This window comes from Mesoplodon densirostris, chromosome 7 (assembly GCF_025265405.1).
Source record: "Mesoplodon densirostris isolate mMesDen1 chromosome 7, mMesDen1 primary haplotype, whole genome shotgun sequence".
Lineage (NCBI taxonomy): Eukaryota > Metazoa > Chordata > Mammalia > Artiodactyla > Ziphiidae > Mesoplodon > Mesoplodon densirostris.
In genome coordinates, this window is record NC_082667.1 from 59,074,269 (window position 1) to 59,101,917 (window position 27,649).

General features: G+C 41.4%; 2 protein-coding genes across 2 annotated transcripts in view; both read right to left on the reverse strand.

Annotated features, from left to right (window-relative positions):
• Positions 1-205: 205 nt before the first annotated feature.
• LOC132493954 (adenylate kinase isoenzyme 6-like) lies at positions 206-787 on the reverse strand. The gene is given in 1 exon segment (XM_060104905.1): positions 206-787. A coding segment is annotated over 1 exon segment (519 nt). The 5' UTR covers positions 750-787; the 3' UTR covers positions 206-230.
• A 1,407-nt stretch (positions 788-2,194) lies between these two features.
• MRPL48 (mitochondrial ribosomal protein L48) overlaps positions 2,195-27,649 on the reverse strand; it is a 52,163-nt gene continuing 26,708 nt past the window's right edge. The window contains exons 6-9 of the mRNA XM_060105194.1: positions 14,206-14,375; positions 4,625-4,727; positions 3,045-3,134; positions 2,195-2,500 (exon numbers count right to left, since the gene is read on the reverse strand). Coding sequence (XP_059961177.1) covers positions 2,426-2,500; positions 3,045-3,134; positions 4,625-4,727; positions 14,206-14,375 — 438 coding nt within the window. The 3' untranslated portion in view covers positions 2,195-2,425. The remainder of the gene's footprint in view (positions 2,501-3,044; positions 3,135-4,624; positions 4,728-14,205; positions 14,376-27,649) is intronic.

Genomic DNA, 27,649 nt, shown 5'->3' on the forward strand with positions numbered 1-27,649 from the left:
AAAAAATTACAGTTTTAACTCTCAATCCTTAATAATACTATTCATTATATTTGAGATTGTTTAGCTTTCTCATGGAGAAAAAAACTAAACATAAACCTTTATACTATCCACCTATGAGTCCAACAGCACAATTTCAATAAGAAAGTTGTACTGATACTGATAATTGAACAATTTATATGATGTCAGCAGAGAGGTATCAAGAGTGATTGTAAAGTGGCATTCTTGTTAAGTCAAGAGCTATGATCTTTGACCCACTGCTCTATCCATTTCAATATCTGATTGATATTATCCTCTAGATCTTCTGGTTTATTGCTTGGCAGCTGATGCACTATTTCTTCCTTGTAGGATCCCAAGGCTTCTTCATAAAGAACTTGAAAAATTTCACACTGAATATTGTCTTTTAGTTACTTCTGATTATAACCCCTAGTTTCAAGTCTTTTGTACAAAACACTGTTATCTGTTTTCAGCACAAATACTGTATAAAACCAGCGTTCAGGGAAGAAATCACAACCATGGTAATCAACAATAACTCCACCTTCACTCATTTGGTTTTCTAACTCATCAACTACTCTGTCTTCATCTAAAATGGGACAATCATACTCTTCATCATAGCCATCATATAACTGCCCTTCTTGAGCTAAATCACCCACATTAACGTATTTCAGTCCTGATCTTGATGCAAGTTCTTTGCCTAGCGTGGTTTTTCCAACCCCTGGTGTACCGGTGAGCAGGATGTTTGGAAGCAACATGGTCCTCGCCGTGCTGGCTCCTGACGCCTCTGCACAGGCGCCCTACACGCGACCATAAGTTGTGTTTTAAAAGGCCATGCAGGGGCTTCCCCGGTGGCACAGCGGTTAAGAATCCGCCTGCCAATTCAGGGGACATGGGTTCCAGCCCTGGTCTGAGGAGATCCCACATGCCACAGAGCAACTGAGCCAGTGTGCCACAACTACTGAGCCTGCACTCTAAAGCCCGCAAGCCATAACTACTGAAGCCCATGTGCCCCAACTAGTGAAGCCCGTGCACCTAGAGCCCATGCTCCGCAACAAGAGAAGCCACCGCAATGAGAAACCTGCACACCGCAATGAAGAGTAGTCCCCACTCAGCACAACTAGAGAAAGCCCGCACAGCAACGAAGACCCAACACAGCCATAAATAAATAAATAAATAAATATTTTAAAAAGCCTTGCAGGTGATTCTAATGTATGCTTAAGTTTGAGAACCAATGACTTGGATCAGGGTTTGACAAACTATTTTTATAAAGGACCATGTAAAAATGTTTTTGCCTAACAGTCTCTGTCACAGCTACTCAACTCTGCCATTGAAGCATAAAAGCAGCCACAATGTGTAAATGAATGAGCAGGGCTCTGTTCCAATAAACCTTTATTTACAAAAACAGGCAATGGGGTTTTAGAACTGGATAGAGGTTGCGCGACACTGCAGATGCATTCAATACCACTGAATTATTCACTTTAAAATGGTTCGTTTTGGGCTTCCCTGGTGGCGCAGTGGTTGAGAGTCCGCCTGCCGATGCAGGGGACACAGGTTCGTGCCCTGGTCCGTGGAGATCCCACATGCCGCGGTGCGGCTGGGCTCGTGAGCCGTGGCCGCTGAGCCTGCGTGTCTGGAGCCTGTGCTCCGCAATGGGAGAGGCCACAACGGTGAGAGGCCCGCGTACCGGAAAAAAAAAAAAAAAAGGTTCGTTTTGTGACATGTGAATTTCGCCTCAATAAATTATTTTTAAAAAGCAAATAGGCAGTTGTTGGGATTTGGCTCACAAGTAGTAGTTTTCTGATACGTGACCAAGATCAACCTTTAATTCTTTGCTTAAACTCATTCCAGGCAACCCTAATTTGCAGTTATGTAACATCTACCTGCATACTTATGACAGGTCACTCACTACCCCACAAGGTACTTTTTTTTCACTTATGGACAGACCCTGATCCTATCTGGAGGGTTTTTTTCATATACAAAATCTCCCTCCCTATGCCTTCTATCCACAGAGAGTTTACTTACGATCGTCTGCTTCACTAAAGGGACTCCATGCCAGGTTGATTTAAAGGATGAGTTCACTCTAATTGGAGAAATACTGAAGGGGGACATGCTTATGTGCTAAGGCACCAGGCAAAGAGAAATTGAATCCCTTAGTTAAATATACTCGACAGGATGGACTGACTTCTCACATACACACACATTCATCAACAGCAGATTTTTATTAGATGGAAGATACCTAGGGTTGGCTCAAAGGAAAGTGGTGACCATCAGCAAGCACTCTTCCACAGAGGAGAGGAGGCACCCCTGGCTGTGGAGATGGGTACTTATGATATTGAGGGTCCGGGTCTGCTGCTTGACTCTGGCCACCCAGGAAGCTCTTCCCGTCGCCACTCAGTATCACCAGTGCTGGCACGAAAGGGTCTGCAGGGAGCTAGTTCAACTTGGCTAGCAGTTCTTCCAGTTCTGGCCGAGCTTTGAACCTTCCTTTGAAGTCTTCTTCAGTGTGCTGAGGAGAAGAAAAAGAAGATAAGAGGGAATTACTACAGAGTTACTCAAATATGCCCAGCATCAGAAAAGGATCCATCAGCCAGCTCTGTAGAAAATGATTTAGATTCAACTTTTACTGAGTAGCTACTATGTACCAGACTTATATTAGGTATCAAGGATTCAAAGTTGAATTGGACTTTCTCCCTGCCTTAAGTACATTTCCCTATTTGTGTTCTGTTTAATTACACTGTATGTGATCGTAAATCATGTTCTTTCTGCTATACATCTGCCTCAAGGGAGGGAATTTGTGGGTGTAATGGGCTCACGCCTAATATCAGGATGCTGTGATGGAGTTCAACTTCCATGGTCTATAAAGCATCATCCCTGATGCACTGGAAAAGCCAGAATAATGATCACGGTCAAGCAGCCTGCACACCTTTCCTGATGATTATTATCTGGGCTAAATTATTCACATGTCTTTCTGTTTCTAAAGCCAGCCAGTCCAGATTTTCTATTCCATATTTTGAGCCCACCAGCAGGCCTCTTCTCAAATTAGCACCTACCTCCCTCACCGACAGTTTGACTCCTTCAGGAAGATTGCTTTGGATTATTTCCAAGAAAATCTCTGCAAATGTAGCACTCAAACCGCTGATCTGCAAAAGGAAAGAAGATGCTCTAAGAGAGGCACTGAAACCTAGGTGATTGGGCAGACATGGCAAGGGCTCAAATGTCAGCTGCAGCAGAGCTAGAGGGCCTTTGGGTGAAGGATTAACACCCAGAGCTGGTTTTGGAGCCCAGACTTTCCAGGATTTCTCTTGCTGATCTACCAAGTTTTCTGGTTTCTGGTTACTAAGATGGTCATGGCCAATATCTGCTCTTGTAGGCAATGAATGTCATAACTGGATCAAGAGGTCAAGTCCAGGATGACTTTCTGAATCAACTCAGGTTTACCCACATAGACCGGGACCTGATGTTGTCAGACCCTGTGCTGAGAATCCAGAGTTAAATCAGATGTGTGGTAGAAGGGCATGCAGGGGGCTGTGGGAACCCACAAGAGAAACACCTACTTAACAATCAGGAGGGTCAGAAAAAGCTTCCAAAAGAGGTAACATCTGGTTAGAGTCTTGAAATACAGGAGTAAATCGGGAGAATTCAACAGTAGTGTGGAGTTTTTTTTAAGGCAGAGGAAGCAATATTCAGTAAAATGTGGAGGAATAGCACAGTACTAGGGAATTGAAACTAGTGCCATGTGTGGCCGGAATGAAAGGGGGTGTGAAGAAGAAAAGCTGGAAGAGTAACATGAAGGCACTTAGGTGCTAATCAAAGAGTTCACACTTTATCCTGTGAGCCTCAGTGGCAAGTTAGAGCTGTCATAAAATGTAGCTCAAATAATTTATTCCTGATAATATTTAAAGAACCAAGATTGTAAGTACTTTAATTATTTAAAAATTTAACATAGATTTAGGGTGTTACTACCTTAACATCCCTCTGGTTACCTTCCTGATGTTTCTTGAGTGGATCAAAAAGGGGTGATGTCCATACATTTGAATATTACTTGGCAGTAAAAAGGAATGAAATACTGATACATGCTACAACATGGACGAACCTTGAAAACATGCTAAGTGAAAGAAGCTAGATATAAAAGGCCATATTTTATATAATTCCATTTGAAGAAATGCCTAGAAGAGATAAAACCATAGAAGTGGAAAGCAGATTAGTGGTTGCCAGGACCTGGGGGGATGGGGAAAGAGGAGTGCTGCTAATGGGTACAGAGCGAAAGGGAAGCCACTGAGGGGTTCTAGGCAGGACAATGACACGATCACATTGATATGAGTGTAAAGCAAAGTGGATGGATCTGAAAGATTTTTAGGGGTAGAAGCCACTGAATTTGGAGAATGAATGGATACCCAAGGGCAAAGAAGGGTCAAGCATTAAGCTCAAAGGTGAGGAGGATTACAGGAAAAAAACATCAGTCCCTCTACAATTAGTTTTGTATACACTGAGTGAGGGCACCTGTGGAACATCTTAGTGGAGAAACCCAGTAGACAACTGGATAGCAGGTTTGAAGCTCAACCAAGAGATCAGGATAGAGAAAAGAACCAGGAGAGGCAAATACATTTCAAATTTCTCCCAGAGTACCTACCTGAACCACTCGCTCATGGGTGGTAAGAACTGAGTCCAGGAGCATTTTGCTGCCTTGGTCCTGCAACTGCAACACCTCCACGGTTTTGGTGGGCATCGCATAACTGTGGGAAGGAAGAGTCAGCTATTGGGAGGGTTCCCTTAAGCCAGCAGCACCACTTCAGTCAGGGTAGTCCCTGAGTACAGCCACTACTGCACGCAGTAGCTCCTGCAATCTAGGGCTGTTTATCTTCAGCCAGGGGCAAAGTAACCAGATCCTCTTGTGCCTCCTCCAGAAATCTCTAAACTCCGTGAGGTGACAGACCATGTCTAATACTTTTCTGCATCCCCAGTCATACCTAATATAACATTCTGAATAAAACCTGGTGATTACTAAGTATTTACTGCTACTAAAGAATAGCCAGTTCTAAAAGAATCAAGCTCATCACTAGGTACACTTTGGAGGCTAACCTTGGGTATTTCACCTCTTCTGAAGAAATGAAGCACGAAACCCAATCCTGCTCCAGTTCTATTTTTATTTTATTTTATTTTTAAATTTTTTGGCTGTGTCGTGCAGCATGTGGGATCTTAGTTCCCGACCAGGGATCGAACCCGTGCCCCCTGCGATGGAAGCACTGAGTCTTAACCACTGGACCGCCAGGGAAGTCCCCTGCTCCAGTTCTAGAGCAGGATTTCTCAACATCAGCACTACTGACCCTTTAGAACAGATAATTCTTGTTGTGGGGGCTGGAGTATGCATCCCTAACCTCTACACCAAGAAAGTGCCAGTAGTACCCCCGGAGTGCTAACAATCAAAATTATCACCATTGTTAAATGTCCCCAGGTTGAGAACCATTGTTGTAGAGTCTCTGCTCACTACAATTGGCTTCAGCAGACCTACATGCCACAATAAAGAGTGCTGGACTTGGGGTCAATTCTTGGCCCTGTCACTTATTAGCAATATTTACTTAGGCAAGTCCCTTCCCACTCTGGGCCTCAGTTTCTCCATGTATAAAGGGGATTACAATCTAGGCTTATATCAGTAGACTATTGTGAGACTCAGATATGGTGATGAGATAGGACTGATGGCTACACAGAAATTAGTGTTAGGTATTAGTAGGTATTAGGTATTAGGTATTAGGTATTAGTGTTGTGTTCATCTTATCAAAAATTCCTCAAACTGAAGATAAATGGAATAATAATAACAACAGTAGGATTGCTGAATTTTCATGCCACACAAAGCTTCATCAATTAAGAGTAAGGAGTATGGCCCTCTACAGATGGACTGCTACGAAAAGAAGTTTGGCGTAACGGAAAATGGATTAGAAACATGAGAGTCAGTACTGGATTTAAATGTTGGCTTTGCCGCTTACTACCTATTTGACCTTGGACAAACTAATTCAGCTCTCTGAGTCTTAGTTTCTTCAGCTATTAAATGAAGATAATAATACCTAGTTCATAGGGTTGTAGCAATAATTAAATAAGATTACATAAGTAATTTGCCAGGTATACTGTGCCTACAAATGCCAATTCCCTTGCCCTTATAAACAGTGAGTAAATGCTAGGTATTGCAAACTTCCAGATAGCCTCCCTAAATAACATCCCTTTCCATTTTATAGCACAATCTCTGATCTCTTCAAATTTACCTTTGGTAATAACTCCCTTATATAAAAAAACTGGGGACTTCCCTGGCGGTCCGGTGGTTAGAACTCCACGCCTCCACTGCAGGGAGCATGGGTTCGATCCCTGGTCAGGGAACTAAGATCCCGAATGCTACGTGGTGCAGCCAAAAAAAAAAAAAAAATTGGGATGCATTCATAGACTTGTTATGGAAAATCAAAAAAAGTAATTATGTAAAAGCTTTCAGAAAAGTAAACAGCACTCTAAAATGCTCTTTTTCCTTTTTGACATTCCACAGATAAGACTGAATAAAGTGAGAATTGTTCATTCTTGCCACTAAACATGCATTTTATTCCTCAACACTTACAAGATTCCATTGATTTGTTTATTCATTCATTCACTCTTTCAACAAACATTTACTGAGATCCTGTCTGTCCTAGGCAGTCTGGTGGGCACTATGCAGTCTATGCTTTCAAGGAGCTTGCTAAGAGTGTTTTGGAGAGACAGGTATGTACACAAACACCTGCACTACAGGAAGACAAAGGCAATATAGGTATGTACCAAACGTTACAGGGACAAGAGGGAGAGAAGGGGGAGAGTTTGGGGAAGGCTTCATAGGTGAGGTAGGGCTTTATCAAGATGTAAAGAATGAACATAGATGTTTGCCATTCCAAAAAATGGCATTCTACAAAAATAAGGAGGCATGAGGCCCTCGAAGAGAACCGACAGAAAAACCAGGCATAGTTCGATAAAAAAAAATACTGAGAACTCTAGTCATTTCAAAGTATAATAGGCCTTTGAGTAGTAAGAGTATAGGTATCTTTTTCTTTAATATCTACTCTTTTCTGTACTTCCCAAATTTTCTGCAATAAACATTACTTGGATGATCAGATAGTCAAAACAGAAGGGAAGGGACTTCCCTGGTGGTCCAGTGGGTAAGACTCCATACTCCCAATGCAGGGTGCCCGGATTTGATCCCTGGTCAGGGAACTAGATCCCGCATGTGTGCTGCAACTAAGTTTCCATGCCGCAACTAAGAAGTCCGCACGCTACAAGTAAAAAAATATCTCACAGGCTGCAATGAAGATTCCGCATGCTGCAACTAAGACCCAGCACAGCCAAAGTAACTAACTAAATAAATAAATATTAAAAAAAAACAGAAGGGAAGAAATGAAGTAGTTGAATTTCAAAAGTCAACCTAACATGACAAAATAGTGCTAGCTTTTAAGAGTACTGCTGGGATAGGACCCAAGGGACCCTGCTGGGATGCTAGGGAACTTAGAATCTGTGGACTCTACTATATATAAGTTATACCTCCATTTTAAAAAATGTAAGTGGATTAAAAAAAAAAAAGGAAAGAGCAGCCTTACAGAGAATGATGATGAATGATGCTTTTACTCTCCACAGAGAACAGGAGCTGGGTCAGCTTCAGGCTCGGAAACTGCTCCCAGAAGAGTAAGATTTCCATCTCTCCAGACACCTGCTCAGCAAGGGATGCAGGCAAATTAAAGGACCCACAGGAGAGGCCCCTTCCTCTCATCTTCTGGGTGAGCTGCAGCTGCAGCAAGGCAGACCATTTATAGAACAAAAGCTAGCACACAGCCCTCCTGCTCAATTCCATCTCAAGGTCAGAGCCCTACCCCCAACTACTAAAGGAAAAATGGATCAAGATAAAATGAAAATCAGAAGAAAAGAAAATCATTTTATCTCTGAAAAGCTGGGCAGTAAGAATGCCTGATATGATGGTCTGAAAACCTCAATCAGTGCAGAGAAGTGAATTGTTAAAAATGAACATCTCTTTATGCTCTACTATTTGGAGCAAAGAACCAGGAAAGAGGCAAAAAGCAGCACATCGTTCATTCTGTCATCCTAGAATTCATGTTCATGCCTACTGGAACTCAATCCAAGTCAACAAATATTCATTCAGTGCCTACTATGTGTCAGGTACTGGGCAAGGTCTTAGCGTGACTGCTGATGAAGACGGAAACAATCCCTGCCTTACATATCTTAGAGTCTAATAATAGTCAAGTAATTATGAGGGTAAGGAATGAGCATTTTGAAAGGGAAGTTATATACCCTTTTTTAAAAAAATAAATTTATTTATTTTACTTATTTATTTTTGGCTGTGTTGGGTCTTCATTGCTGCGTGCGGGCTTTCTCTAGTTGCAGCAAGCAGGGGCTACTCTTCGTCGTGGTGTGCGGGATTCTCATTGTGGTGGCTTCTCTTGTTGTAGAGCACAGCCTCTAGGTGCACGGGCTTGAGTAGCTGTGGCACGCAGGCTAAGTAGTTGTGGCTCAAGGGCTCTAGAGCGTAGGCTCAGTAGTTGTGGTGCATGGGCTCAGTTGCTCTGCGGCATGTGGGATCTTCCCGGATCAGGGCTTGAACCCATGTTGCCTGCATTGGCAGGCGTATTCTTAACCACTGCACCACCAGGGAAGAATATACACTTTACTTCTCCTAAATATATAACATAAAGACCTAACTTAATGAGGTTCTCTGAAGAAGTGACATTAAATAAAGCCTAAGAGGGCTTCCCTGGTAGCGCAGTGGTTGAGAGTCCGCCTGCCGATGCAGGGGACACGGGTTCGTGCCCCAGTCCGGGAGGACCCCACATGCCGCGGAGCGGCTGGGCCCGTGAGCCATGGCCACTGAGCCTGCGCGTCCGGAGCCTGTGCTCCGCAGCGGGAGAGGCCACAACAGTGAGAGGCCCGCGTACCACAAAAAATAAATAAATAAATAAAATAAAGCCTAAGAAAAAAATAGGGGCTGATTAGCTGAAGGGGAAAGAGTATTCTAGGCTTTAGAGAGCATGTGCAAAGCCCCTGAGGTGGGAAAGAACAAAAAACAAAGTCAGTGTAACTGGAGATAGAAGGAGAGGGAGAGAGAAGTGTGAGTTAAGGTGAGAGAGGCAAGCCCAGGCCATGGAGCGCCTAGCAATGTATGTGAGGAACTTTTATTTTTTTTTTTATTTTTATTTTTTTTTTTTTATTTTTTTTTTTTTTTTTGCGGTATGCGGGCCTCTCACTGTTGTGGCCTCCCCCGTTGCGGAGCACAGGCTCCGGACGCGCAGGCTCCGGACGCGCAGGCTCAGCGGCCATGGCTCACGGGCCCAGCCGCTCCGCGGCATATGGGATCCTCCCAGACCGGGGCACGAACCCGTATCCCCTGCATCGGCAGGCGGACTCTCAACCACTTGCGCCACCAGGGAGGCCCGGAACTTTTATTTTGAGCCTAAAGGAATGAGAGGCCATGGAAGGAATTTAAGCATGAGAGTGACATGATCATATTTCCATTCTAGAAAGATTACACTAAAAGCAGTGTGGAGAATCAGTCACAGGGAATTACGAATTTGGAGGAAAAGAAGTGGGTTCAAATCCAGACCTTGCCACTTATGACCATAGGCAAGCTTTTATTATATTAATAATAATAATAACAATAATAATAACAGCAGCCAAAGTTTCTGGACTTAGTTGTAAGCATTTTAAATATATTAACTCCCTTAATTTTCACAATAGCTTTATTAGATAGGTACTTTTATTAGCCTCATTTTACAAATGAGGAAACCAAGACACAAAGAGGTTAAGGAAACTGCCCAATATCACACAGTAAGAATGTAGCAGAACAAGAGCAAAACCTAAGCAGTCTGGCTCCAGAACCAATGCTTTGATACACTATGGCAAGGTGCTTGTATGAATTAAGTAAAATAATATACAAAAAAAGTATTTAGCAGAGTGGCTGGCTGTTATGATAGTAGGTGCTCAACAAATGTTACTGCCTGCCTGCCTTTACTCAAATGCAGCCAGAGCTTTTCACAGTAGGGTATTAAAAACAAAATATTTTTAAAAGTCCTTCTGAACATTTAAAACACTATTCCAAGGAGCTGATCCACTGTAGGTATGATAACATTCTGTAAATGGCATTTAATGCCTCTTTGCCACCACCACGTCTGAGATGCTACCCCTAATCCCTGCCAGCTGAAAAACATCTCATTAATTACTAATAACAATAATATTATTTACAGAGTGTTTACAACGTTCTGTTAAGTGCTATTATATATTTTCTTATTTAATTTTCAGAACTCAAAGAAATAGGAAAATTATCATCCCCATTATGAAGACAAAGAAATGAGGTTCAGAATTTCTCAAGGTCATATTGCTAATAACTGGTAGAACTAGGATTTAAATGCAGACAGTTTGATTCCAGAGCTTTTACTCTTAACCACTTGTTACTCAAAGTGTGATCCAAAGACAAGCTGCTAAGCAAACTGCTTGTTATCAGTTCAAGACAAGATAAGAAGCACGAAACAGTCAGTAAACACACTTTAATTCAATCAACATTTTGTTTTCAATAGCAAGAGTTTCTTGATGAAGGAAGCAAAGCGTTAATGTACATTTTGGCATAAGCTCCTGATATCTTCGCAGAGTGGTACTTTGAGAAGCATTGCTCTAAATTATTATGCTACTCTGCCTCCTGGAACTGATATTAAACTTTATCTTTCACTTATCACTTTCATATTATGTTATAATTATTTTTTTTGGTGTGTGTATGTGTGTGTGTGCACACACACATACACACACACTCTCCTTGAAATCGGGCATTTACCTTTGCATCCTCCAGTCAGAATGTCTAGTCCAATGCCTACCACACAGCAAGAAGAGACTCAACCAGCAGTTCTTTAATTAAGTACTTAAAAGCACTTTCATTAAACTTTAGGAAATGTATACTACACAACTGGATTGTGTAGTCATATTCAAGAACCTGTCATTCTTTCAAGAATGGCTTAATGTTCCCCATGTGGCAGGCTTTATGCTAGGTACTGAAGAAATGAAGAAGAACACAAGTCCCCATGTAGTCAGGGGGGAAGGGAGCTGGCAAATGAATAGATGATTACAGCCCAGAGCACTAAGTGACATGATAGAGGTATGTGTCAAGTGCTGAAAGAGCAACCAACTCTCTGGGGCATCAGAAAAAGATAAAGCACATCTTTAGGCCTAAAACAATTGAGTACTATCAGCTGTGAGAGCTAAAGTCACAGCTGATTATCTAATCTTCTAAGGAGCACATTTAGCACAGTTATACTCTAAGTAATAAAGGTTTAAAAGTTCAAATTTGGCTTAAGGACTTAAAATAAAATACTATATAATTAAAAATACTGGAGTCATGGAGAACTGGGTTAAATCCAGGCAACTTACTGGTTCTGTGAATTTTGGCCTTTCAGAGCCTTGGTTTACTCATCTATAAAATGGGAATATACTAATATCTAGTGAGTAAGAAAGTATAATTTTTGCCATATCCACATATGATGCCACGTATTACCTTGCTACAATGGCAAACCAACCCCCCAAACTATTATTTATTAAATATTTTTCTTTAAATCAACTCACTTAAAAATGAATTTTAAAAAGAAACTTGAGATGTGGAACAACTGGAACTCATGTTGCTGGTTAGAGTGAAAAGTGGTATGGCCACTGTGGAAAGCAGCTTGGCAGTTTCTTACAAATTTAAAAGTACAGGACTTCCCTGGTGGTGCAGTGGTTAAGAATCTGACTGTCAATGCAGGGGACACGGGTTCGAGCCCTGGTCCGGGAAGATCCCACATGCTGCAGAGCAACTGAGCCTGCGCACCACAACTACTGAACCTGCACACCACAACTACTGAAGCCTGCACACCTACAGCCCATGCTCTGCAGCAAGAGAAGCCACCACAAGGAGAAGCCCACTCACCACAACGAAGAGTAGTCCCCGCTCGCCACAACTAGAGAAAGCCCACGTGCAGTGACGAAGACCCAATGCGGCCAATAAATAAATAAATAAATTTATTTATTTTAAAACTAAATAAAAATAAAAATACACCACTCTTACCATTTGACCCAGCAATCACACTCCTAGAGAAATGAAAACTTCTGTTCTCACAAACACCTGTACATGTTTATAGTAGCTCTATTTGTAACTGCCCAAAACTGGAAACAACACAAATGTCCTTCAAATGAATAAACAAACTGTGGTACATCCATTCAATGAAATGCTACTCAGCAACAAAAAGGAACAAACTACTTGACACAGGCAACAACATGGATGAATCTCAAATACATTATCCTAAGTGAAAGAAGCCAGACTCAAACAGAAAAATATTGCATGATTCCATTTATATGACATTTTGGAGAAGGCAAAACTACAAGGACATAAAATAAATCAATAGTTGCAGGGACTGGGGGTGGGACAAGGGATTAACTACAAAGGGAGGAGGGGACTTCTTGGGATGATGAAAATGTTCTATATCCTGATTATGATGGTATTTATTCTACTGCATGCATTTGTCAAAACTCACAGAAACTGTTCACTAAAATGGTGAATTTTACTAACGTAAATTATACCTCAATAAGCCTGACTTTATATCACTACAGTAAATAGAAAAATGAGTATCAGTTGACATAAAAAGAAGGTAAGCTAAAAATAAATACAGTGAAAACAAAACAATGTTATAAAATTCTAGCTAGATGGTGGTGTTTGCCAAAGACTCTGAACCTGAGGTCCCCTCTTTCTTATAAAGATTAGGAAGTACTTCAGTGGTGTTAAGGACACACCAGCACAACACTAAGAATTTCTCCTTGACATAATTAGGCTTAAAAAGAATTAAAAAGGGAAGAAATTTCTCACCATGTGATTTAATGTTATTTAAGGCAAACCACAGGGCATCCCACACTTTCTCAAACATTGAGATAAGATATGTAAAGTGCCTGGCCTGGCATAGATAGTCAGTAAATGTTAGTTCTCCTCCCCTACAGTTTTCCAGCAAACCCAAAGAGTATGTAAAAAGCAGAGGCGGCGAAGAATATCTATATAAATGGGGGGATATACCATGTTAATGGATCAGAGGACTCAAAATAGATGTCAATTCTCCTCAAATTGATCCTCAGATTCAACACATCCCACCAAAATTCCATCAGGCTCTTTTCTGTAGAAATCAACAAGCTAATTCTAAAATTTTAATGAAAAACCCAGGGCCCTAAAATAGCCAAAATAATTTTGAATAAAGAACAAAGTTGCTTTTTCAGTAATCAAGCTACTGTGATCAAGATAGTGTGGTATGGGGAATTCCCTGGAGGTCCAGTGGTTAGGACTCAGTGCTTTCACTGCCGTGGCAGTGGTTCGATCCCTGGTCAGGTAACTAAGATCCCACAATCCGGGCAGTGCAGCCAAAAAAAAAAGAAGAAGAAGAAGAAAAAAATAAAGCCACTCTGAAATACCACCATATATCTCCTAGAATAACTTTAAAAAAATGTGACAAACTAAGTGCTGACCAGGGTAAGGAGTTATTGAAACTCTCATATACTGATGGTGGGAATACAAAATAGGACAGCCACTCTGGAAAAAGTTTGGCAGTTTCTTATAAAGTTAAACATACATTCACCATACAACCAAACAATCCCAGGCTTAGGTAGTTATTGAAGAGGAAGGAAGACACATGCCCCTACAAAACTGGTATGAGAAAGCTTATGGCAGTTTTATTCATAATTGCCAATAAACTAGAAACAATCCAAATGTATATCAACTGTTGAATGCATAAACCAATTAAGGTTCACCATTTAATGTAATACTATTCAGCAACAGAATATTGCAAAACCCCAGGTGAATCTTAAACCCATTATGCTAAGTGAAAGAGGCCAGAAACAAACAGCTACATACTGTATGATTCCATTTATATGATATTCTGGAGAACTTAAAACAATAGGGACAGAAAATCAATCAGTGGTTGCCAGGGACTTGAGAGGAAAGAGAGAGGAAATTGACTACACCTTGGGCACCCAGGAACTTTTTGTTTTAAGAACTTAATGGACTTGTTCTATATTTTGATTGTGGCAAACTATATACCTAAAAAGAGTGAATTTTACTACATGTAAATTATATCTCAAAACTTCATTTAACAAAGCAGAGCATACTACCCACACCAAGAACATCCCATGCAAAGGCATCTTTCATACCTTTCCTCGACTTTAATGGAGAGATGGTTGCAGAGGTTGTGAACATACTGGGCATAACTCTCTGCCAGGGCCATATCATATGCAGTCAGGTGAATGTTTAAAACCCCATATTCATAATCTGTCCCCAGATTAATGGGTCTCACTTCCACTTTTCCCCTCTTCTTCCTGGGCTAAACAGGAAACAAAAGAAAAAGAAACTAAATCAAAGTATTGTACAAGAAATTCTAACCATACCATCTTGATATATATATATACATTAAAAAAATCAATCTTTCAGTTAAATTTGTTTACCATTTTTCTCTCAGGTTATCCTACCTATAAATTGAACTTTTCCTGGGAAGGAATGGGCAGCCTCCCTTGACACTCTGGGCTGTAGCATCAGTCAATGAAAGGAGAGGGAATATTGCTGGCATTATTTAACATAAATACATGTGACTGTCTTCTGCCATTAACTAGTTTTGAAACTCACCTTCCAAATCTGGCCCTCAGTTTCCCAATTTTTATATTAATGGGGTTATGCTAGATAACAGATTCTTGAGGATTTTTTTTGGCCATGCTGCACAGCTTGTGGGATCTTTTTTTTTTTTTTTTTTACAGGAAATAAAGAATCCTTTTTTATTTATTTTTTGTGTGTGTTAGTTTCTGCTTTATAACAAAGTGAATCAGTTATACATATACATATGTTCCCATATCTCTTCCCTCTTGCATCTCTCTCCCACCCACCCTCCCTATCCCACCCCTCTAGTTGGTCACAAAGCACCGAGCTGATCTCCCTGTGCTATGCGGCTGCTGCAGCTTGTGGGATCTTAGTTCCCTGACCAGGGATTGAACCTGGGCCCTTGGCAGTGAGAGCACACAGTCCTAACCACTGGACCACCAGGGAATTCCTAACAGATTCTTTTTTTTCTTTTTTTTTAAATAAATTTATTTATTTACTCATTTATTTTTGGCTGCGTTGGGTCTTCGTTGCTGCGCACGGGCTTTCTCTAGTTCTGGCGAGCGGGGGCTACTCTTTGTTGCGGTGCCCGGGCTCCTTCTCATTGCGGTGGCTTCTCATGTTGCTGAGCACCGGCTCTATGCACGCAGGTGGGCTAAGTAGTTGCCGCTCACGGGCTCTAGAGTGCAGGCTCAGTAGTTGTGGTGCTTGGGCTTAGTTGCTCCGTGGTATGTGGGATCTTCCCGGACCAGGGCTTGAACCGGTGTCCCCTGCATTGGCAGGCGGATTCTTAACCTCTGTGCCACTAGAGAAGCCCTCCCAACAGATTCTTAATCTAGAATCCATAAAGGAATTTCAAGGGGTGTGTCAACCCCAAAACTTATATGCAAAATTTTACATGTGCACACATTTTTTCTAAGGAGAGAATCTTAACTTTCATCGGAATCTTAAAGAAATCAATCACAAGAAAGTACAGAATTACTTCTCTCCAGCCCTCCTAGCTTTGAAATTCTGCAGTCCAATTATTTAGACAACCTTCCTTTTAAAACTTAGAGGCAGACAAATTATTTTATTTCTACCCTTCTCTTTCATATAAAGTATTGCTTCACTACATATCAACCTGTGCAAACTGCTGTAAAAAGTATGAGCCCTGGGAAAACAGATATGTAACACGACATAGATCAGGATCAAAAAAGCTTCTCAACCAGAAATAATTTAACCTAAATGCCCATCAGGAGGGGAACTTATTAAATAAAACATGGCACATCCATTCAATAGTACATTATGCAGCTGTAAGAAGACATAAGGAACTTCCTTATGTACTGTTACAGAAAGGTTTTTAAGATAAATTAAATGATAAAAGCAGACTGTAGAATAATGCTTTCAGAATATTGCCATACATATACAAAGGGTGGGTGGGGGAGAATAGATGTGTGTGTTTAATTACTTACATATTTATTTGTTTGCATATCAAAAAATAACTCTGGAAGTGTATACAAAAATACTAATACCATTGGCTGCCTATGAGGGAGGGAACTGTATGGATGGGGCACAGGGATGGGAAGGAGACTTTTGAACCATTTCCCTTCTATATTTTTTGAATTTTTAATAATATGAATCTTTTATCAATTCAAAGTTAGAATCTTAAAATCTACCTTGCTTTTTAAAATTTTTTAGTAAAAATGTTTTTACAATATTCATACTAAAAATGCATAAATAAGTACACAGCTCAATGAATTTTCAAAGTGAAAATACCTGTATAAACAGTATCTTGAACAAGAAACAGACCACTACCAGCACCCCCAAAAGTCTCCTGCCCCCAAATTGGTGACCACTAGTCTGACTTCTAGAACCATATGCTCATTTTGCCTTTTTTCTAAATTTGTGAAAATGGAATAATATACTATGTTCTCTTTTGTGTCCAGCTTCTTTAACTCATTATGTTTGTAAAATTCATCATGTTTCAGGTGAAACAGGACTTCTTTCCTTCTCATTGCCCTAGTAAGTCTATTATATGAATATGTTATAGTTTATTTATCCTTTTTACTGTAGGTGGAAATTAGAGTTGTTTCCAGTGTGGAGCCATTATGAACAGTATTGCTACCAATGTTTTTGCATGTATCTTTCAGTGAACATATGTATGTATTTCTGTTGGGGATATACCCAGAACTTGAACTACTGAGTTACAGACAATGTAGAGGTTCATCTTTAATAAGTTCTCTGTTTTTCAAAGTGGTTTCCAATTTAGACTCCCACCAGCAGTACACGAACATTCTTGTTGCTCTACATTCTTGCCAATACTTACAAAACTTAGTATAGTCAGGTTTTCTGGTCGGTTTCTTTTAGCCATTCTGGTTGGTATGAGGTGGTAATGCATTGAGACTTTAACTTGAATTTCCTTTAAGTCTACTGAACCTGAGCATGTTCCCATATGTCCACTGGCCATTTGGATATTCTCTTTTATAACATGCCTATTCAAGTATTTTGCCCATTTTTTAGATTGGGTTGCCTTCCTTTCTCTTACTGATTTGCAGAGGTTCCTTCTATATTCTAGACATGATCCTTTGTTAAACATACATGTTGCAAATATCTTCTTCCTCTCTGTGTCTTCCTTTTTCACTTTTTAATGGTGCATTTTGATGAGCAAAAATTCTTATTTTTAAGGTAGTCCAATTTACTCATTTTTTTCTTTTATATTTATAGTGACTTTTGTGTCCTGTTTAAGAAATCTTTGCTTACCTTAAGATCATGAGGATATTCTTGTATGTTATCTTCTAAAGTTTGATTATTTTAATATTTACATTTAGATCTACAATCATTTTAAGTGCTTTTTGTGTACAGTGTGAAATAGGAGTCAAGTCCGTTTTTTTCACATGACTATTCAATCCAATTGACCCAAGTACCCCAGCACCATTGCAATGCAGTGTCACTTATGTCATATAATAAATGTTCAGAGATACTTGGATCTGTTTCTGTATTCTTTATCCTGCTCCACTGGGCTATTTGTCTATTCTTGAGCTAATATCACACTGTCCTAATTATTGGAGATTTAGAATAAATCTTTCTATTTGGTAGAAAATTTTTTTAAAGAAAAAAATGGGGTGGGGATCTATTTACATGTCTTAAGTCACCCCTATCTAACAGCCAACAGCCTAGTTACTGCCATAGCAGAGGTGTTCCTGGCAGAGCACCTAGAGTGGTTCTCTCACATCAATGCTCTCCAGGTCAGTCTAAGAGAGCAGGGGCCCAATCTGGGGAAACAGGGGGAGGACCAAGAAATGGTCCTTTCACAAGGCCGGTAAAACTGATACAAACCTGATCTCTCAGGGATATTCTGAGAACTGAACAAAATACTGTATATAGTTAATTCAATCTGTGGCACATATTTAAACACTCAATAAACATTAACTTTTATTATTATTTTTTCATTTTCATATTCCTCACATCTAGCACAGGGCCCAGCAGAGAGACAACATGCAGTGAATCACTATTTTTGAATTTTAGAATAGGATGGCATTTAGAGATAACTTTTTCCCAGTTCTTCATCCTTGCAGAGGAAGAATATGAAGCCCAGAGAGATTAAACATGTCCCCCAGAGTCACACAGCCACACCGGACAGATCCTAGGAACTAACCCAGACCTCCTGACTCCCAATGCAGAAATTTTTTCATTGAAGCCTCTGCATTATTAAAGTTCTTAATAGTGGTAGTCACCCCAGGGTCCTAGACTTTGCTATGAGTGAGAAGCCAACTTCTATAACCAACCATCAAGGTGCAGGGGCTTGGCTCTCCTGCAGAGCCCACCATACCCGAGGCCAAATGCAGCGATCCAGACTTCTCATCATGACAGTACTGCAGTCAGAGCTGTGAAGAATGCTAAAGTCAGAATGCAAAGGGGAGTGGCTGAAATTTTCCATCAGGGAAGGGAGGAGCTTCTTTGAAGCCTGCAGGAGGCTTTTCTTAACCAGGGAAAATGCCAGGGCTCTTCAAAGGTGTTGCTTTAGGAGAACAAAAAGAAGAAAGCTGATTCTAGTATCCCTCTTGGCATCTCACTTGCTTTTCCATGTTGGCCTAGATCTGTCTGGACCAATCCACACCATCAGGAGTCCACTGTGATATTATATTTCCGTTCTGAGCCAGGGCACAGCATAGCTAGCAAGAGCTTGAGTGCATGAGATTTCAGACACCAGTTCCTATAATTTTACCTGCTCAATCTTTCTCATCCCCTCCTTTTTATTCCTACTGCCTGAGTTCAGACCTTCATGACTGCCATGGGGAGCTATTAAAGATATCTGTGCAAGAGATGTACATAACTAGGGCTGTGTTTTGGGAAGGCCACCCTGACTGCCCATGAAGGAGAGGTAGGCAGGAAAGGAATGGAGGCTACGAGAAAGATGGCAGGGAAGATGGACTACTGTCCACCATCAAACTTTGGTACTCCTGTGACTGACCTGGATTCACCATGAGTTGGCCCAGGGCGGCCATCCTTGGATCCCTGTAGAAGTACAATATGAGGCCCAAAATGGGCCATGGGATAAATCACTAAACCATTTTTGTACAGAAATATCCATATTACTCCTATTTTACAGACAGAAAACTGAGGTCCTCTGAAGGATGTTATTTGGCCAAGGCTACTGGGGAACTTTGCTGGCAAAGAACAGATAGAGAAAGGACTCAGATTAGAATCACAGACTGTTATAGCTGGAAGATAACTTAGAGATAACTTAGTTTCTCCTTCTTTCCTCCCCTAATTTTATATAAGGGGGAAGTCAAGGTCCAGAAAGGGGAAATGACTTGTTTAAAGGTTACAATAGTAAGGAAATGGAGAAGGCAACCACTTTGGGTCTAGCCATGGCTAGAAGATGAGTCTGTGGCCCCAAACCCAGGCTATCTCCTCTAGATTCTGCAAAAGTAATGAGAGTAGCTGCCTATCACTATAGGTGGCATTCTCTAGGGTGGGAAAGTTGGGAAGAAATTGTATCATCTGAATCCTCAAATGAAAAGCTGACAGGCCTGCAGCACATACAGCTTCCAGAAATTCTGCTGATGGAAATTTTAAAAGCTACACCTGGGGACTTAAATGATTTGGTGATGGTACTCTGAACAGTCCATAATGAGCCGTAGGGTGCACAGAAATCAAGTGGTTATGTTTATAACTCAGTGTAGCACACTCAAGAAATGTACACCAGACAGAAGGCCTGACCCTGACTGGGATGGCAGAGAGGCTCAGCCTGGTGCTGCATAAAGAGCCCTAGACTAAGAAGGAAGCCAAAGAAAATCTGAGGGACTTCCCTGGCAGTCCAGTGGTTAAGACTCTGCGGTTCCACTGCAGGGAGCACGGGTTTGATCCCTGGTTGGGGAACTAAGATCCTGCATGCTGTACAGCATGGCTGAAAAAAAAAAAAAAAAAAAGAAAATCTGGGCTCAAGTACTGTCTTAGTCACTACATGACATTGAGTGACCTCTCTAGGTGTCAGTGTCTTCATCTCTAACATCTAAAGTTCTTGTGAAGCTCAAAATAGTGAATTTCTGTGAAATGGAAATAGCATGCACATTAGATGGATTCTGACCACTGTCAGTTCAAATAATGGCTCTGGAAATAATAGCCACTTGGGAAAGTCATTTAATGAGTCTTAGATTCCTTAAACAGGGTCCTTAATAACCACAGCATATCTGAGGATTAAATAAAATATACCATTTATAATACTGTAAAATGAAATAATGCTTTTAAAACCTGGCACACAGTGGTTACACGTCTGGTATATAGTAGTTGCTCAATAAGTGGTATCTTTAAAGAAAGATTGAGTAATGTACACAGATAGGACATTATTTTTACTACAAATTGGAGGTAAGCACCAAGTATCCTACTGGTATGCTTTACAGAATGAGACATTTACTAAGCACCTGCTGTGTGCAAAGTGCTGATTCAACCACTCTAAAGAAAGAAACCAAAGAAAGAGAAAACACAGTCCAAGCTCTAAAGAGGCTTACAGTTCAGAGAAAGAGGGAGAGAGAAGACACACATGAAAGAACCAGTCCTCTCAGGACTTCCCTGGTGGCACAGTGGTGAAGAATCCACCTGCCCATGCCGGGGACACGGGTTCAAACCCTGGTCCGGGAAGATCCCACATACCGTGGAACAACTAAGCCTGTGCGCCACAACTACTGAGCCCACGCACCGCAACTACTGAAGACCGCCCGCCTAGAGCCTGTGCTCTGCAACAAGAGAAGTCACTGCAATGAGAAGCCCGCGCACCACAACGAAGAGTAGCCCCCGCTCGCCACAACCAGAGAAAGCCCGTGCGCAGCAACGAAGACCCAATGCAGCCAAAAATACATAAATTAATTAATTTTAAAAAGAAGAAGAAAAAGAACCAATCCTCTCAATTTAATCATAACAAGCAGCCCACCTCCCATGGCAAGTTCAACACAAGCTACCTTGCTGCACCACGTCAATTAAAACCCAAGAGCAATGACCTCAGGTGGCCGCAGCTGAAAGTGCAACGAGCAGGTCAGTACTCAGGTTTTTTGCATGACATATGAGGGTATACAGTAGTTCCTCAATAAATGGCAACTTTAAAAAAAGTTGATCTAGACTTGTCTACTCATGTCCCTTCATCCTCTAGTGCCCACTTGAGATTCCAGGATTAACAAACTGCTAAAAGTTTCCCAACTGCATCTCTAGGATCAATGACTTTCCACCTTTGCCCAGAATGTTTCCCCTCCCTGTAGAGTCTGACTCTTCACCCAACATCCTCAATGTGAGTAACTCCTAGTAATTTTTTGTTGCTGTTGTTGTTGCTTTTTGCGGCACCCACGCAGCGTGCGGGATCTTAGTTCCCCGATCAGGGATGGAACCCATGCCCTCTGCAGTGGAAGCGTGGCATCTTAACCACTGGACCTCAAGAGAAGTCCCTTCTAGTCATTTCTTAAGACTCTGTTCATGCTCTTCCAGGAGGACTTCCCTCATTCCTCATGCTGAGTTAGGTATTACTCCTATGTGTTCCCATAGCAACCCCCTCCTCATTATACACCACTATCACTTATCACATGTATCCATTTATTCAACAAATATTTTCTGTGATAAGCCAGACCAGGGTTAGCAATGGGGATATGATAGTAACTAAGACAGCCATAGTCTCTGCTTGCTGAAACTTGCAATCTATTGGGAAAGGCATACATAGAACAATTATAAGAAGATGCATGTTTTGAGGGAGGAAAATAGAGTGCTATGGGATTGTAAAAAGAGGGACTAATGCCATCATCAGCATCATCATTATCACCACCAGTAACTACTTATGGGCTCCATGTTTCAGACACTGTGCTAAGTACTTAAAGCTTTCTTTTTTAACTTACTTCTCACAAAGCATTTAAATAACATGGTTATTTAAAGGCAAGAAAATTGTGCCTTGTAAAAGTTAAGTAACTTACCCAAGGACTTACACTAGTAAGCATAAGAACTGAATCTTTAACTTGGGTCTGCCTAATTCTAAAACATTTCTCTTATTCTCTGTCTTTCTCTTTAAGGAAGGTACGCAGAGCCTGCCAGATTCCTCAATATCTATTCTCTCTTTTCTCTTTAATCATGGACCTGCTGAATTTTACCTGGGCACATGACCATTTATAATAAAAATTACATTTCCCAACCAATCTTGCAGCTGGTGACCAAGTTCTGGCCAGTGGGATACAAGCTCACACATACTGCTTTCCCTTTCCCCTTCCTGCTGGTTGGAATGTGGACATGAAGGCTTAAGTGGAGGCAGCCATCTCAGACTATGAGATAGAAGCGGTATGATAAGTGTTGCAAAACAAAAGGCGGGAATATCTACCTATACTTTATATGACAGAAAAATAAACTCTATCTTGTTTAAGCCCCTTGATTGAGTGGATCTCCCTCTTATGGCAGCCAAACCACTACCTCAATAAGAAAGTATTGTCTCATTCATTTCTCTATTTCTAGAGTCCAGCAATATTAAATGTTGAGTTGAGCTGAATTAAATTCTGGTTCTAATTCTGTTATTTACTAGCCATATGGTCATAGAGAAATCACTTATGCTCCTCAGTTTCCTTTTCTGCCCAGTCTACCTCACAGGATAGTTGGTGAAGCAAAAAGCATGGTTTTCAAATCTGTTGGTTACAAAGGGCCTAAGAAAAAATCACATTTCCCTTTGTGAAGCACATGAAATACTCATCAATGTGCTTTCACTGTATAAAACAAGAATGACTTAACTAGCAGAACATATGGTTAGATTATATAAATGGAGTTCTCTGCATTTCAAAAAATATGAAAACATATGAGTTTCTCTGTTCATCAAGTAAAACTGATGGGAGAAAAACGTGTAATTTAGAAAATTCTATCCATTAACTTAATTGTCTTTCTAAAATGTGGAAGATTGCCATTATTAAACCTGAGGAGAGGTTCCATTCTAGGATCACCAGTGTTCCAAGGGCCTATGGATTGAGAGGCACTGAGATAATGGATGGAAAACACTTTGAAAATGGAAAGAGATCATTACTTTTACTCATATCAAAAATGAATCTCTCTAAAACTCTGACACTGTTGTAATTTAGCAGAACAGGCAAGGCAGGATGAGAGCCCAGTGGGCTGGAGACCAGGGTGCTCTAATGGCACAGGCTAAAAGTTAGGTCTTCACAGGAATCGCTCTGTGTCTGGCAAAGCTCTGGGAAACTCTTTTATAGTTTTTACAGCCCCAGTGTTTCCAGCTACCCTAAGCAACTGCATACTCCTAGATGAGTGTCAGTTCACTTTACATACTCAGTGTAAGAATACAGGTAGTATTTAATAAATGTTTGTTGAGCTGAACTCTATAACACCTCCACTGACACTTTCAGGGAGAACTGCATCTTTAACTTTGCTCTCTTGATATTTAGTTCATTTCCCAAGCAAAGCACTTCCCACGTGTATTTTAGTTATATATATATATATATTTTTTTTTTTTTTTTTTGTGGTACGCAGGCCTCTCACTGTCGTGGCCTCTCCCGCTGCGGAGCACAGGCTCCGGACGCGCAGGCTCAGCAGCCATGGCTCACGGGCCCAGCCGCTCCGCGGCATGTGGGATCTTCCCGGACCGGGGCACGAACCCGTGTCCCCTGCATCGGCAGGCGGACACTCAACCACTGCGCCACCAGGGAAGCCCTAGTTACATTTTTGAGCACTATCCTTCCCAGGCCACTTCATACTTTTTGTAGTAAGAGACTGTGTCCCACTCACCACAGCATCATCTGTGCAAAGCACAGTGCCTGGCACATAGCAGACACTCAATAACGGTTGTTCTTTTCAATGAGTTACAGGAGGCAGACTTGAGGGAAAACATGGATGCTAGTTTAAAACAACTCTCTGTAAGCCAGTCCTATAATCCATGTCTAGCCCTACAGTCACCAGGCCAGCAAAACCAATCTTTCTGTTTCCAGGAATCTAGGACTATCACCACAAAGTGATTCTGATCTGCTGATTTTTCTGGGAGTGATGTCACAGTCTCCTCACAGACTTGTGGCTGTTAGAGCTGATCAATCTATGAGTGCTACAACAAAATAAGTAGGTGTCAGAAATGACAAACACCTCCTCTATGTCAACAGTCAGAACAGCATGAAGTTTCCAAGAGAAAAGGTATCTTGATTCCTAGTGGCCCTCTACAAAGAGGAAATAAATTGTCTGAGTTCAAAAACCTTACTCTCTTGCCCCAGAGCCTGAAAAATAGAACATATAACAGCTAAAACTGACAGCAATTTATGTTGTCTCCATTTCATCCTCCCACATCTTCCTCTTGGCAATGCTTTTATTCTTGGGCTGCTATTACCCTAAAATTGGAGGCTGAACAACAGCTGAGGGCAAGTAAGTAAGTGGTCTTGGGAGATATGACCTAGCACTATACAAATGTGAAGGACTACGTTCTTTTTATTTATTTATTTATTTTTATTTATTTATTTTTTTGTGGTACGCGGGCCTCTCACTGTTGTGGCCTCTCCCGTTGTGGAGCACAGGCTCTGGATGCGCAGGCTCGGCGGCCATGGCTCACAGGCCCAGCCACTCCGCGGCATGTGGGATCCTCCCGGACCGGGGCACGAACCCGTGTCCCCTGCATCGGCAGGCGGACTCTCAACCACTGAGCCACCAGGGAAGCCCCTTCTTTTTATTTTTATCAAATAAAAATCACTCCAAACAATCTGAAGCCTTTTAAATTTAACAGAATGATGCAGGGCCGTTGAAGGAATAATGAGATTACACACTGAGACACAGTGCTATGGCTGCAGATATGCTCTGAAGTGTGATCCCCCACTGCCATGAGTCAAGGTGGGTCTTACATGATGAGAGAAGAAAAAGGAAGATATCATGTCTTTAAAAAGAAAGAGCATGTACAAAGACACAGAAGCATGAGACCGAATGGGTGTATGAGAAAATGTGTCTGAACTATAGCGTGCAAAATGGGAAATCACTGAGAAGGAGATTGGGTCTGTGCTGAGAGACCTGAAATCCCACTGGGGATACAGAAAAAATGGTTTGCTATCATCCCCCATGCTGCCACCCAAGAGGAAGCTTCGTTTTCATCTCTCTTCTCACTAACTTCTCAGAGAAGCATCAAGGACAAGGGCAGAGGATGGAGGGATGGGAACCAACCTAGAGTTATAAACCAGGCCATGCACGATAGAGATAAAACCAGTATTGACAAGGAAAGCTGAGGTGAGGTAGATGTGCCTTTTCCTTCCCAAGGTTCAGGAGTCATAAGGCTGAGTGTGGGACCTTTGGAAGGAGGAGTGAAGAGATTATACCAGCAGAAAAGGGACAAGGGTTGGCCACTTTGTGCATGAGAATTAACTCTTGTCTCAGGGATGTAGGGCTCAAGAGAGTAGAGGAGCCAGTCTGAGAGTCAGAGAAGAAAAAACGGGAATGTGGCTGTTTATTGTTTTTTCTAGGTTCTAAGTTCAGGGAAGAAAGGAAGCCAAAAGATGACTTCTAGCTTTTCCAGTCCAGTTCCCCAGGGGTACAAAAGAGACAGGGACTTGGGACAGAGCCTCTGTAAGCTGGCGGATGAGTTTTCATTGTGCTGTTCCGAGCGGGAAGTGAGGAGCCTCTAGCTGCTTCCATCACCATCCAGCCCTATTGTGCTAGCCACCCTGGGACAACGAATGACATCAGAGAACAGCCTACAGCCCTAACAAAAGGGAGCATCACTCCCTTCAAGCAACCAAGGTCATCTGGAGGCAGCTGTTTGTAGAGAATGGGTTGTTTGCCAGCTCTGATTTACAAAACCTCAGGGCAGCTCTAATAACCACATTTAGGTTCAGCTCAGTCAATATTTATTGTCCTCTACTTGATGCCAGGCTTTGTGCTGGACACTGAGGATACAGAAAAAATATGAGACATGGCCTCTACCCTGAGTATGCTCATCATCTAGGAGGAGAAACAGTCATCAAAACAGGTGGTTAAAACAGAGCAGCAAGTCCTAGGATAGAGGAAGCACAAGGAACTCCAGCAGCTCATGGTAGGACAAGTAACCCAGTGCAGGGAATCAGAGGTTTCTCAGAAGGGGAGATTTGTTCTTCCCCTCCTCATCCTGCTTCCTCAATGGGATTTAGATGTTCAGAATGTATTGGCCAAGTGAAGGAGAGTAGGTCTTCCAAGTAGACAGAAGAGCATGTGAGAGGTCTCAAAACAGTATGAAGATTTGAGTATGGTATCCATGAGATGGGAGAGGAGGCTGGAGAGAAAGATGGGACAGATGGCATTAGACATGCCATTAAGCTTCCTTTTATAACAAGCCAAGGAGTGGGCCAGAGCATGGTATATACAGAAAATTATCTATGAGGGAGGATCCCAAGAAATTAAAAAAAACAAAAAACTCACACCCAAACATAACTAATTTTATTTTCTGCTAATTTATGTGAGACTTTTAGAAGGGGGATATCCCCAAATAAAACAACTCCAAGAACTTACTCTGAGGTGTCACAACTCAGAAAGGGTGTAAATCACTGCTTCTTCTGAATTTTAAATAGAACTTTGTATCTTCCTTTTAGCACTTGTCACTTTCTGCTTGGGAGCATAATTATTTGTGTCTTATCTCTAGTGGTTTATCAGCTCCCTGTGAGCATGAACCAGGTCTTGTTCATTCATACTATAAAATTTTATTTCAACTCAGTATGAATAGGCAAGGCACCCCCAACAGTACCTAGTACATAATAAATGTTTGAAAAATGTATCAGAGCATTATGGAGTTACATGATATCAGAGCTGAAAGACTCTTGAAGATATTCTAATCCAGAGTTTCTCAAACTTTGTGAAGAGTCTGACAAAAGCTATGGACTCTCTTCCCAGAAAAAGTCACACATAGAAAACATTTTACATATAATTTCAGGGCCTGCCATGCCCAAAGAGGTTAGGTTAACTTACCCCAAATCACGAAGCTAATAACTGGCAGAACCAAGCCTAGAACATAAGTTTCCTGGTTCCCAATTCAGTACTCTTCTCATCACAAAGGAACAATTTTAGTAGGGCTATTTCCTGCTGGGAAGGTGCCTGATACAAGCCTCAGGTGTGGCAACACTCCTGTCATGAAATTCCTTGATATAAGGATGTTGCTCAGGAGAACGTGGCTTCCGAGGCCCAAATGCAGTGGTACTGGACCTCTGCCAAGGTGAGAGAGGCAATGGGAGATGTGCGGGGTTGCATGGGAGCATCGAACTAAGCCAAAGAACCAAAAGCGGTGTTGAAATCTCCCCAGGTAGAACAGCAAAATATTCCTAACTATACTGTTTACAGGAAGTGATAGAATCGTGACCCAAAGCTAGAATGTCTGACTTTCAAGCCAGTTTTGTGTCCATCCCACTACAAAATCCTCTGCAAATGCACAAAAAATCTAACCACCACAGAAGCAATCCTTCAGCTGGAGCCAAAGAAATAGGCTAAATAATCTTACAATGCTTAGAAATAACTCCCAGTTATCTGTGATAATGGATTAAAGAAACACATACATATTTTAAATCTGTAAATACT